This window comes from Hippichthys cyanospilos, chromosome 10 (genome assembly GCF_059441005.1).
Source record: "Hippichthys cyanospilos isolate Australia breed blue-spotted pipefish chromosome 10, RoL_Hcya_1.0, whole genome shotgun sequence".
Classification (NCBI taxonomy): Eukaryota; Metazoa; Chordata; class Actinopteri; order Syngnathiformes; family Syngnathidae; genus Hippichthys; species Hippichthys cyanospilos.
The window spans coordinates 2,917,599-2,930,000 of record NC_142378.1 but is presented as its reverse complement, the minus strand read 5'-3'; the positions used below and the strand labels follow the sequence as shown (position 1 = coordinate 2,930,000).

Sequence of the window (12,402 nt, the reverse complement as noted above, 5' to 3'; positions counted from 1 at the left end):
CTGTGCATTTCCATTTTCCTGTACATTTATTAAAGCAACCACAAAACAATATGTTAGCTTAATGCTACCACATATTAGTTAACACCACAACCATGCTAACAAATAACTTTGACATTGTGGTCTTAAAAGTCATTTAAAGTAATGCTAAACATATTTAGCCATTTTCAGCGTCAACTCGTTAATATTTGTTTTTTCTTTTTTTGGAATACTAATCGTATTTAGTAGTTTTCAGCAGTGAAAAGCTTATATTTTGTCTGCAATTAATTGTTCATATACATTTATTTCAAACAACTGTAAAAATTTCTGCCAGCTTAATGCCACCTCGTATTGGTTAACACCATAGCCATGCTAACAAATAACACTGATGTTGCGCTGGTACATTTCTAATAAAATAACACTTTTTTTTGTTACGTTTGCGTGAGGTTAGACCAAATATTGTATAGTATTGTCTGCAATTAATTCTTCAGATACATTTATTTCAAACAACTGTAAAAAATTCTGCTAGCTTAATGCCACCTCGTATTGGTTAACGCCATAGCCATGCTAACAAATAAAATAACACTTTTTTTTGTTACTTTTGTGGGAGGTTGGAACAAATATTGTATAGTATTGTCTTCAATTAATTCTTCAGATACATTTATTTCAAACAACTGTAAAAAAATTCTGCTAGCTTAATGCCACTTTGTATTGGTTAACACCATAGCCATGCTAATAAATAACACTGATGTTGCGCTGGTACATTTCTAATAAAATAACACTTTTTTTTGTTACGTTTGCGTGAGGTTAGACCAAATATTGTATAGTATTGTCTGCAATTAATTCTTCAGATACATTTATTTCAAACAACTGTAAAAAATTCTGCTAGCTTAATGCCACCTCGTATTGGTTAACGCCATAGCCATGCTAACAAATAAAATAACACTTTTTTTTGTTACTTTTGTGGGAGGTTGGAACAAATATTGTATAGTATTGTCTTCAATTAATTCTTCAGATACATTTATTTCAAACAACTGTAAAAAAATTCTGCTAGCTTAATGCCACTTTGTATTGGTTAACACCATAGCCATGCTAATAAATAACACTGATGTTGCGCTGTTACATTTCTAATAAAATAACACTTTTTTTTGTTACGTTTGTGTGAGGTTAGACCAAATATTGTATAGTATTGTCTGCAATTAATTCTTCATATACATTTATTACAAACAACTGTAAAAAATTCTGCTAGCTTAATACTACCTCGTATTGGTTAACACCATAGTCATGCTAACAAATAACACGGATGTTGCGTTGCTACATTTTTATTAAAATAACACTTTTTTTTTGTTACTTTTGCGGGAGGTTGGAACAAATATTGTATAGTATTGTCTTCAATTAATTCTTCAAATACATTTATTTCAAACAACTGTAAAAAATTCTGCTAGCTTAATGCCACCTCGTATTGGTTAACGCCATAGCCATGCTAACAAATAAAATAACACTTTTTTTTGTTACTTTTGCGGGAGGTTGGAACAAATGAATGTCTTTTTCATTCATTTCAGTAGGGAAAGATCATTTCGGACCGAATGATCTTCATTTGCATTTCAAAGCACTTGTATTGTGTAACAATCAGTATCATGCATAAACTACAATGCAAATGAGCCTTCATTGGTTCTCTTGTTTTTTTACCAGCTTTTTTTTGGGGTCATTGTTTTCTCATTGACTCACTGGCGATGCGTTTTTTCCCCCTGCTTAACGTTTCCAGATGACCTCATTGATTTTTTTTTGTGTGTGTGTTGTTGTTGCAGGTGCGCCGGCGACTCTCCGCAGGCGAGGCAGCTGCTTTCCCTGACTCTGGATCGAGCCAGTCACACTCTCATATTGGCCTTCCCCTCCTGCGTGGCACGAGTGCCGGTGGCGCGCTGCCAGCTCTACTCGCGCTGCATCAAGTGAGTCGGACAGATCTTTTCTACACACGCATACGCAAGCGCACACGCCCACCAAATGAATGGACGGTGTAGAAAATCAAACCTCAAGTTGGAATAAATCATACAAAAATTAAACTATACACGAGTGGTAAAAATTGTAAGTGAGCAACCAAAAATGCAATATGAAATATTTAAAAAAAAAATCAAAAATAGAAAAAGTTACATTGTAAATTCAGTACTTTTTAAAATATAACATGTTTTACTGTTAAATCACATTAAAATTAATTACAATTTTTAATGTTATTATTAACAGGATAAAATAATACCATAAACTACAAATGGGAATGGAAAAAATACAATAAATAGAACAAATGCAGTGACACACATACACACAATATGTGTGTACTATAATATTATTCAAAATATACAATGGAAAGCACTGACTATATACGAAAGATAAATTAAATTTACGACTAGTTATAGTAAAAATATTAACTAAAAAATTGAACTGCATTAGCAAAGCAAGTCAACATGCAGATTAAAAAAATAATTTAACTAAAGAATGTGTTGTGCAACTGGTAAAAGTTTTCTACAAACCCCAAAGTTGGGATGTTGTGTAAAATGTACACAAAAAATTAAATCAAATTACATTTTAAAAAGATATTTAAAGAGAAAGTCAAATTTCTACACCCAAGCGGGAAAAATAAGTGAAAAAAGTGGGCTGTGGTCTGACGAGTCCACATTGAAAATGATTACTATCACGCCCTCCATTCCGAAGGGAAAAGAACCATCCAAACTATCAACGCAAAAGTCAGTATTTTTCATCGGGTTACTTATACAATAAGCACCCAACACAATGCAAAATTTGTGCAAGTCTGTCCTCCAAAAAAAATTCAACCGCATTACCCCTCATTTACCCCATACCACTGTAGCTATAGGTGAAATCCACACAGCTGTAAAATCCTTTGAAAATTCCCACGCAAGCAGGAAATCAATTCCCAAAATTCATTTCATGCTTGGAAAAGGATAATGAAGCTAAAAGAGGCACGGCTCCATTATTGCAATCCAATTCTGGGCGCAGGGGTGACGTTATGTTTTCCTGTGCAGAAACTGCATCGCCTCCAGGGACCCGTACTGCGGCTGGACCAGAGGAAGCACCTGCTCTTTTCTGCGCCCCGGAACCAGGTAACAAAAAAAAAAAAAAAAATCCTGCAGCTTCTTTTTTCTCCATCAATGCAAACCTCCGCTAACTACATGCTAACGTTTACTGTGGAACGCCATAAACGGGCTAACGGAAATTAGCATTGGTGTACTTTCATACCAAAGGTAATCAGTTACTTTGGTATTTAGTATCTAAATTAATCAATTACTTTAGTACTCTTAGGAGCTAATGTAATCAAGTACTTTAGTATTTTATGAATTACTTAAAACGTTATGGTGTACTTTCATACCAAAGGTAATCAGTTACTTTGGTATTTAGTATCTAATCAATTACATTAGTACTCTTAGGAGCTAACGTAATCAAGTACTTTAGTATTTCATGAAATACTTAAAACTTTATTCACCATCCAAGCACTAATATAAGATGCACATGTGTTTCTCAACTATATTTTGCCAGGCCCCCCCTAGAAAAGAGAAAACTTTTTGCGCCCCCCCCCCCCCCCAGTCGATGCACTGACTACATAAAAGATTATTATTTATGAAAATTGTTCAGGTATACCTACACATGTATCCTTTTTAACATGAACAACAGAAAAACGCGATATAAATCAACTTTCAACAACCGTGAATTATTTTGATGGCATTTATACGGGTTACAGCTTAGTCTAAAACGGAAAAAAAGAAGCAAGTGCACCAAAGTGCCTGAAACTAAAAGAAAATGATGAAAATGATGACTTTATTGCAATTACATTCCAGATGACAAAAACAAAGCCTTTTTCCTGGCATCATCCGCGCCCCCCTCGGCATCACCTCGTGCCCCCCCAGGGGGGCCCGCCCCACTATTTGAGAAGCACTGACCTAACCTAACCATGGTCTCCTAAAAAAAAAAAAAAAAAAAATCAGCTAAATGTTTATGCTTGAAAGAAAAATATGCGGATATAAGTACGAACAAGAGCCTCTTGTTCTTGCTTTTAATTTTGTCATGGAGCTCATTGCTGCCAGGTTTTTTGTGGCACAGTGTGGTACTACACCTAAATTATACATCGTAATGGGAATTCACCGTAATTTGTTTGCCTTGCTCTTTCAAGTTTCTTATCTGGCGTCGCACCTGCGACTACATTTGTTATTAGTATAGTGTGCAAGTTCTTGTTTTGAGAGGAGGTTTGCGCTAAGTGGCTTGTCTGTCCCGCTATTGCTTCAAGATGTCTTTTGCTAGCGCCGCGCACAGTACCGCATCTTCTTCCACTTAGCTGTGTGTGTGTGTGTGTGTGCGCGAGCTGCGTCGCTCTCTCACCGCGCCGGCATCAGACAGCTCATTGAATTAGAAACCGAGAGAACACAGATGCGGAGCCGGGGAAAGAGACAACACGGGCCCGTAAAGACCACCTCGGGCTGTTAAAGGCCTTTGTGTGGGCCGCCCCCGTTCGCCGATCGATCGGGCTTCCGATTACGGGGAGATTCCTCCGGGCGGGATGACATGATGTAAGGCCCGTTTTGCAAAGCGGGACCTGCCGAGCTATTCAACGCTTGCCAATGGCGTCGCGCAACTTTTTTCAAAACTCTCTACATACGTACAGTGTATGGATACAACATGTATATACGTGTATGTATGTGTTCATACTATCATATATATATATATATATATATATATATATATATATATATATATATATATATATATATATATATATATATATATATATATATATATATATGTATATGTGTGTGTGTGTGTGTGTGTGTGTGTGTATGTATATACATGTATACATTCAGTGTATTTATGGATAAACGTACAATTATGTATGCATATTGTGCTGCACACCTATTTCTGTATATATTTATGTACATATGTATACATACAGTATTTGTATAGTTATATGTATATATGTTTGTGTATATATATGTGTGTGTGTGTGTGTGTGCGTGTGCAAGCATGTAAATATACATATGTGCAGTGTATGTATATACTGCATGTATATGTATGTGCTTAGTCTATACGTATACTGTATATGTAACCACATACACTAGTGTATATATTTATATGTGTATAGACACAGAGTACACATACAGTATGTATATTTAAGTGTATACATATAGTGTGCATACTGTACTTTCAGTGCATGTACAAATATGTATACGCACATGCTGAATCTTTACAGTATACAGTATATTTATATCCTATGTATACTCTATGTATATGTGTATAAATACACATACAGATTTGTGTGTTTGTATATATATATATATATATATATACACACACAGATGGCTACATCTGTAAATATATACACAGTATATTGATATTCATAGATAGTTATACTGCAGCGATGGCAGAAGTAGTTGAAAAGTTTTCCCTCGAGGGAGAGATATTGGTTGTGGTTTTTATTGTTCTATCCTATTCCTTGTTTTCACACGGTAATAAAAACAAGTCCGATGTTTTTGAAATATTAAATAATGTCCTAATTTGATATTTTTGGCCGCAGTGTTGCATCTATTTAATTGCGCGTTCAGCAGCGTGAAACCGTGTAGGACTCGGCTGTTTTGGCAGCTGTGTTTGCCTTTCTCGGGCGGCATCTCCGCTTCCTCTCGCCGGAGAAATTCGTTCAAATGTCGCCGGAGACGAGAGTCATTCAGGACGCACTTCACGCGCTTCCTACTCGAATGAAACGGCCTCAGAAAAAAATGGCCTTGTGTTCATATACAAATATACGTAGCAGCTGTCAGGAGTTTCAAAACAGGAACATTATTTTCGCACTGCATTTTTAATCATATTTTAAGTCGTCCAAGAAAACGCCACTTTTTGGCTAGCTTATTAGCGTTCGTTGAAGTTAATATTTTTATTTACTGTACATCCGAAGAGGTTCGCGTCATGATTTTATTTTTGTTGACACAGCGGCATCAAATTCCGTGATATCTTATTCGAATACAAGAATATAATACCGGGCACGGCTATGAATCATATATGATGAAATCTTGCGCAAACCAATAGTAATAAAAGTGGAACATTTGTTTTCTGCTGGAGAAAATTCTTTTTTTGGTATAAATATTACATCATTTTCAGCCTGCGGTGCGAAATTGACACAAAACAAATATGGTCTGAAATATAAATGTTGTGGAGAGTTTTTTTTTTTTTTTAGTTTTATAAAAATCACTGGAAAACTCTAGTGGGTTCTTTATTGTGCGGAAGTGGAGCGACTGTCCAAAGCAAATAAATAAAAATCCAGCCACTTTTTAAATTCTAAACATACAATTGTTTATGAGGATAAATTATAACAAGCTAAATTAATTCCAAATTTTGCCTTTGACCGTGTAAAGTGTAGTTGCACGTTTGAGGCACCAGGTGGTGCTGTGGCGCTTTTTTTTCAAAGTGTGTGGGAGTTTTAAATCATAAATTGCTGTCGACATTATTTTTCAAAATCACATTTGTAATTATTGTGATTTAGAAAAACGTCAGCACGATGTTTTATACCTTTTTTTTAGGTTAAAATGTTTAAGATATCAGTGCTCCTGTTTTAATATTCCGGATCAAATTGCATTTTTTTTTTATTGATACAATATTTTTTTCCATGTCAAACGGTTTAATCGGTGTTTTTCCTTTAAATCAGGGTTGACTTTTTTGGGCACTTTTATGCACTTTATTATACTTTATTGTACTTTATACAAGTTAATTTTTTTGAGATTCAGACTAACATGTAAACTATATAAATCCTGTGGAAAGTAAACACTTGAAAGTTGATTCATACTGCTGTTTATTTTTGTTTTGCTAATGTTTGAAAGGATACAATAATTATTGTTGTTGTTACTAATTTATTTCAGCATCAAACCATTCAATTGGTGTTTCTACTTTGAACTCGGATTGATTTTTTTTTTTGATGCACTTTATTTTTTTCAGATTCAGACTAACCCGTAAATCCTGTAAAAAAAATCGTTAAAGGTTGATTCCTCTATCTTTTTTTTTTATTTTTAATTGATAATTTTTATTGATTATGATCTATTGTCACCACAGTGAATGGATAGAAAATATATTCTCTTTCCTGGGGGGGCCTTTGCAACAAATTATTGTTGTTGTCCATTTCCATTCAGGTCAATGGTAAAAGTGTCCCTTTCATACCACTTTTTTATTTACTGCATAACACAGAGGATTTTCTATTTACACCATCAATTTCTCATGTGAACATGCTGACCAAGAGATTTTTTGCAATTCAGCTCATTAAGCCGCTTAATTAAACTCCCGGTGGGTATCCATGATCTTTAAATTAGAGCTGTGTTCCGGTTATTAGTATCATAATGGAGCCACGGGGGCATCGTCACTTTCTACAATTTTTCGTTGTTGTTTGATTTTTTTTGCGTCTCCGTCTACAGCAAAATGTTATGAAGCTCAGAAGACTTTTTTAAAGAATAATTCAGCAAGATTTTGAACTTAAGATACTGTAATAAAAACAGTTTTTTTTATTATGATTTATCTATGATGATGTATACATTTAGCACTCAAAATTGTCAAATTTTTTGGTAATGATTTTAATGCCAAACAAGTTTGAGTAATTTATTGTTGTTTTTGTGTTTTCTCCTTCCCAGGCTACCGTTTGAGCAAGACGTCGAGCATGGAAACGTGGCTCACTTGGGAGACTGTGACGGTAAGCACGTTTACTTTTGGTTTCTAAAACCCGCTTGGTCGCTGTCTCATTTTTTTGCGGTGGTCCGCTTCAGTAGTGTTGGGTTGAATTGCTCAGTTTGCTGTGGGCATAATTCGAAGGACAAAAGTTTCCTCATGAAGCATCTAAACAATGTGTTCCCATTTCTTTTAAAACAACGTGTTCATGTAGCTATGCTAACATTATGAATTGGATAAAAAAAACAAAAAAAAAAACTGCTTATCAACAAAACGACTACAAAAGTGCTGAATTAGCCAATACACCTTACTTCGTAGACAGTTTTTAAAATGTCGGATAAAAGCAAGAGAAAGTATCATAATTAACGTTTTCGTAGCTATGATAATGTTGTGAATTGGCTAACAAAAACCGCTAAATTAGTTAATACATTTATTTCTACACGCTTTGCTAACATTGTGTTTTGGCTAGCAAAAAAACATAAACAAAATTAGCTTAGACGCTTGATTTCTTTGCACAGATTTTTTTTCAATATTTAGGAATAAAAGTACAAAAGTCTAAATATGCTAATGTTTTGAATTGGCTAACCTAAAATGCTAAATTAGCAGATATACCTTACAGTGTTTTTGTCAACAGATTTTTAAAATGCAAGATAAAAACAGAGTCTTTGGAAAATAATCGGAACGTGTTCTTGTTGCTATGCTAACGTTGTGAAAACTGCTAAATTAGCTAAAACACCTTATCGCTCTACACATTTTTTTTTACGAAATAAAAATAGTGTCCTCATAAATGCATCTAAACAATGTGTTTCTATAGCTTTGCCAACATTGTGTTTTGGCTAACAAAAAAGCTCAATAAGCTTGATTTCTTTACACAGATGTTTTAATATTTGCAAAGAAAAGTTTCGCATCTGTTTCCACACCTTTGCTAATGTTGTGAATTGGCTATAAAAAAAAAGCTAAATTAGCCAATACACCTTTCTTATGACAGATTTTTAAAATGTAGGATAAAAGCAGAATCTCCAGAAAATATCGAAATTAACACGTTCATGTAGCTATGCTAACATCGTGAATCGGCTAACAAAAACTGCTAAATTAGTCAACACACTTTATTTCTTCCGACAGATTTTTCAAATTTAGGATAAAAGCAGATTCCTGAGAAAAATATCGTCATTTGCTTCTTCTCGTAGCTATGCTAACGTTGTGAATTGACTAATATATATTCCATACGCAGAATTAAAATAGCGTCCTCATAAACGTACCGTGAAGCTACCTAAAAATTTTACGACCCACGTCAAGCAGTAAACGTTAGCAAGCGCGTGCGTTTCTGCACGCGGCAGATGAATCGCATAGCAAATAAACAACGGCGAAGCGTCCCCCTCGAGAGTCCGACACAAAAGCTAGCCTGCTGCTCTCATTTAATACGGGAGCTAGCAAGCGCGCTCCCGCTGTGTGTTTTCCGCTGACTTTGTTCTTCCGCCTTGTTTACGCCTTCCTTACATGTCCGCGCTCCCCCGCTTTTGTTCCGCAAACTTGCGGCTAATTACGTTCTCCTCCAGCCGATTCCCTTTTCGCGTAAACTTTTTCCCCCGCCTTACGGAAATAGATTTCGCTTGTCCTCTTATTATATATGAAACCATCTTCTCCAGAAGATGAGATTTTTGGATGCTCCCCTGACACACACTCACAAAGCCTCCCTTTCCTCTTTCATCTTCTCGCTAATTCCGGCGCGTGCAAATGAATCCTTTGCTTCTGGAAGTTGCCCAAGTTCACGTGGCGGGTGCTCCCCGCGAAAAGAAAAAGATAAATATTGGATAATCACCTCACAAATCCTGTTGGAGATCAGCACCCCCCCGTTTGATGTTACATTCTCACTTCAGATTGCCGTAAAAAATCTTAGTGGAGAAGATGGACGCCGTAAGAGATGCTCGATTATGGATTAATGCTAATCATTTGCAAGCAGATGTGGCAACTTGAGGTTATTTTTTTTTTTTTTTGTATCTGGATTGTACTAGAATCCATGAACAATAATCCATTAAGTGTAAAGGATATCCTCCGGAGACACACTCTATTCATTTACTGTTTGTCCATTGTAGTGGACATTCGTTTTTGGGCTTTTTCATTTGTCTCATTGCAGATAGCCTAAGAAGTCCTAGTGTCCTTAATTGAGGACACCGTGGCCTTTCCGAGGATGTGTCACATGCTGGGAATGGGATGCAATTCACTTTGGTCTCGTGTTGAGACAGAATGGACGCGAGTGGACACAAATGAATCGGTTGGGTCTCGGGAAAATATTTTTGAACAACCTTCATTCTGTCTATAGTTTAAAATCCGGTGTTGTTTTCTTCTTTATCAGACAGTAGCAAGGCTTAAAAACGTTAAAATTCGAAAGTGAAAAACTTTAAAATCGTAAAATTTCTGAGACGTGTTTTGGCGTTTTTCTTTCGCCTTCTTCGGATATTTATTTTTTTATATTCTCAAGTTGAGATTTATTTGATGTATTCAATATTTTTTAATGTAATTATTCTATAGATTTGCATAATACCAATGCAAAATATGCATGTGAGGTGCGTGTATTATTTTCGTCGACTAATGTAGTATTATAAACAAAAAGTATGACATTTCAGTATTACCAGCGCAGTCATTAAGTTGCAACCCACTAATTTTTTCATTAATTTGAAAGTCACTGCCAATCACACTGTCACTATTCACATTTTTTTCCACCGCTTCCTGATTAAGTTTTAATATGTCCAGCAGGCTTATTAAAACCTATTCATTATTAATGTGCTTCTATATTTCATTTTTGCATGCGTGAGATAATTTTAAAGCTGTTGAAACTTTGATCTTATCCCCACTTTTAATCCAAAGTGAATGCATTTGCGCAAACCCGTTTGCTAAGACGTTCTGTTGGAAATGCACCAGTATGCAAAAGTTCTCCTAAAATTGAGATAAATGAGAAAATGATGAAAGGAAATAGGCGATATTTCATCCTCTGTCTTACTTTTTAATGGCTCGCATGCACATTTTGGTGTGTCTGCAAAATTAAGCAAGCAAACGTCGTTTTGTTTATGGTTTTATGAGTACAGTATTTGGCAAGTCAAGATCCCCTAGCATTATGGGAAAAAAAATGATAATTTTCAGCATTTAGCTTTCAATTGCGTAGCATTCCAATCTAAGTATGTTTGCCAGTCAAAAATGTTTTGTACATTACCACAAATTGCTTTGCTTTATTAATAATACGCGGGAAAATAAAACGACAGCGAGAACTGCATTATCGTGGCGCTCATATTTGCGGAAAAACTCACCTAGTCGCTGTTTTGTGTTCAAGGGAAACGATAATGGACTGCTTTTGCAACGTTGTGGCAAGGTACTAAGTTGAAGTAAGAGGAGGAGCTTCATTGTCTAAAATGTGCTCTGTTGCTATCTTGTGGGAGCTACGGGACAGTGAAAACATTTTTGGGAGGTTAAAAACGGGCCTGTCAGTGCGGGTCGTGAACTTGAACGCCATTATTATTATTATTATTTTTAATCCGGGTCCAAGGGAACAATCGCATCGGATGACGAGGACCCGCGGTTAAGTGGATACGACATCTTGTAGCGTTTGTCCGCGACCTCAATCAAATCGAAGTCATTACCTTGCTTGCGTTGGCGGCTTTCGATTAGAAAATAACCCCCGCGCGCGCGCCAGTCTCAGACAAAAACACACATGAAAAAACAGTCAGGATGGCAGTTGGCAGAATTGTGTTGGGCTCAAACATCATTAAAGCAAATTTGGGCTGGCTGGCGGGCTTGTCTGCTGCCGGGAGCTGCTGCTAATGGAGGTCGCTTGCGCAAACGCATTAGACGACGCTAACGGGGGTTGGGCGGGGGGGCGCACTCGTATCGGGACAACCTTCGCAATCTAATGAGATCCAGTACAAAAAGCCGGATAATAATCTGCCTTGGGAAAATCGGGTTTTGATTTGATTGACACGCCTTCATTTAATTACACGGTGGTAGCTGAAGTTACGAAAAATTCAGGTTACGAAGCACCTCTTCGGGAAAATAGACAATTCGGGATATGAAACGTGACAATTGTTAGCGCATAATAATGAGACACGAGATATCAGCGTACGCTCGAACAAGACTGTATCGGAATACGTTGTCGTAATCTGCGATGTCTGTTTGTTTGTTTTTGACGCATTTTTATCATTTATTATTATACGGGCTTGTCCACAAAGGAGAGAAACAATTTCTTCTACACACTTCATCCACCAAAAGTTCGCATCGTATAACTAATAAACATAAACTAGACATTAGCTTCGGCTAACATTGTACATAGCACTTTGGGCTGTCGCGTCTGACGTTAGCGTTTTTCCTGAGCACGTTAGCGAGCGGGCTGCACAACATCACACAGGAAGCACTCTGCATGACCGCAAACTAAACTAAAGTAATTTACTTGCTTAAGGTTTTTCAAAAATGATGATTGATGATGATTATTGCTCTTCTGGACTTGTAAATGATGCCTCGAACACTGGAAATGTAAAATTAAAACATACAAATAAAACAACCTCTCACCACGAACACACCAGTGCCATCTCAAGGCAAACAAATCAACTGCATTCAAATTGTCAAATGCTACAATTAATATGATTAATTCAAAAAGTCTACGGGTTTTTTTTATTATTCTTTACATAATGTACCATGATTATTATGCGCTAAAGTAACTCTAATATGTATTTGTTACAGTTT

The 12,402-nt window shown here is 36.2% G+C and overlaps 1 protein-coding gene across 3 annotated transcripts in view; it reads left to right on the top strand.

Moving 5' to 3' along the window:
• Positions 1 to 12,402, top strand: part of sema6bb (sema domain, transmembrane domain (TM), and cytoplasmic domain, (semaphorin) 6Bb) — a 157,776-nt gene that overhangs the window by 122,675 nt on the left and 22,699 nt on the right. For all 3 annotated transcript variants that reach the window (XM_088426577.1, XM_088426578.1, XM_088426576.1), the window contains 3 exons: positions 1,785 to 1,925; positions 3,012 to 3,089; positions 7,641 to 7,699. In XM_088426577.1, the coding sequence (XP_088282703.1) occupies positions 1,785 to 1,925; positions 3,012 to 3,089; positions 7,641 to 7,699 (278 nt within the window). The remainder of the gene's footprint in view (positions 1 to 1,784; positions 1,926 to 3,011; positions 3,090 to 7,640; positions 7,700 to 12,402) is intronic.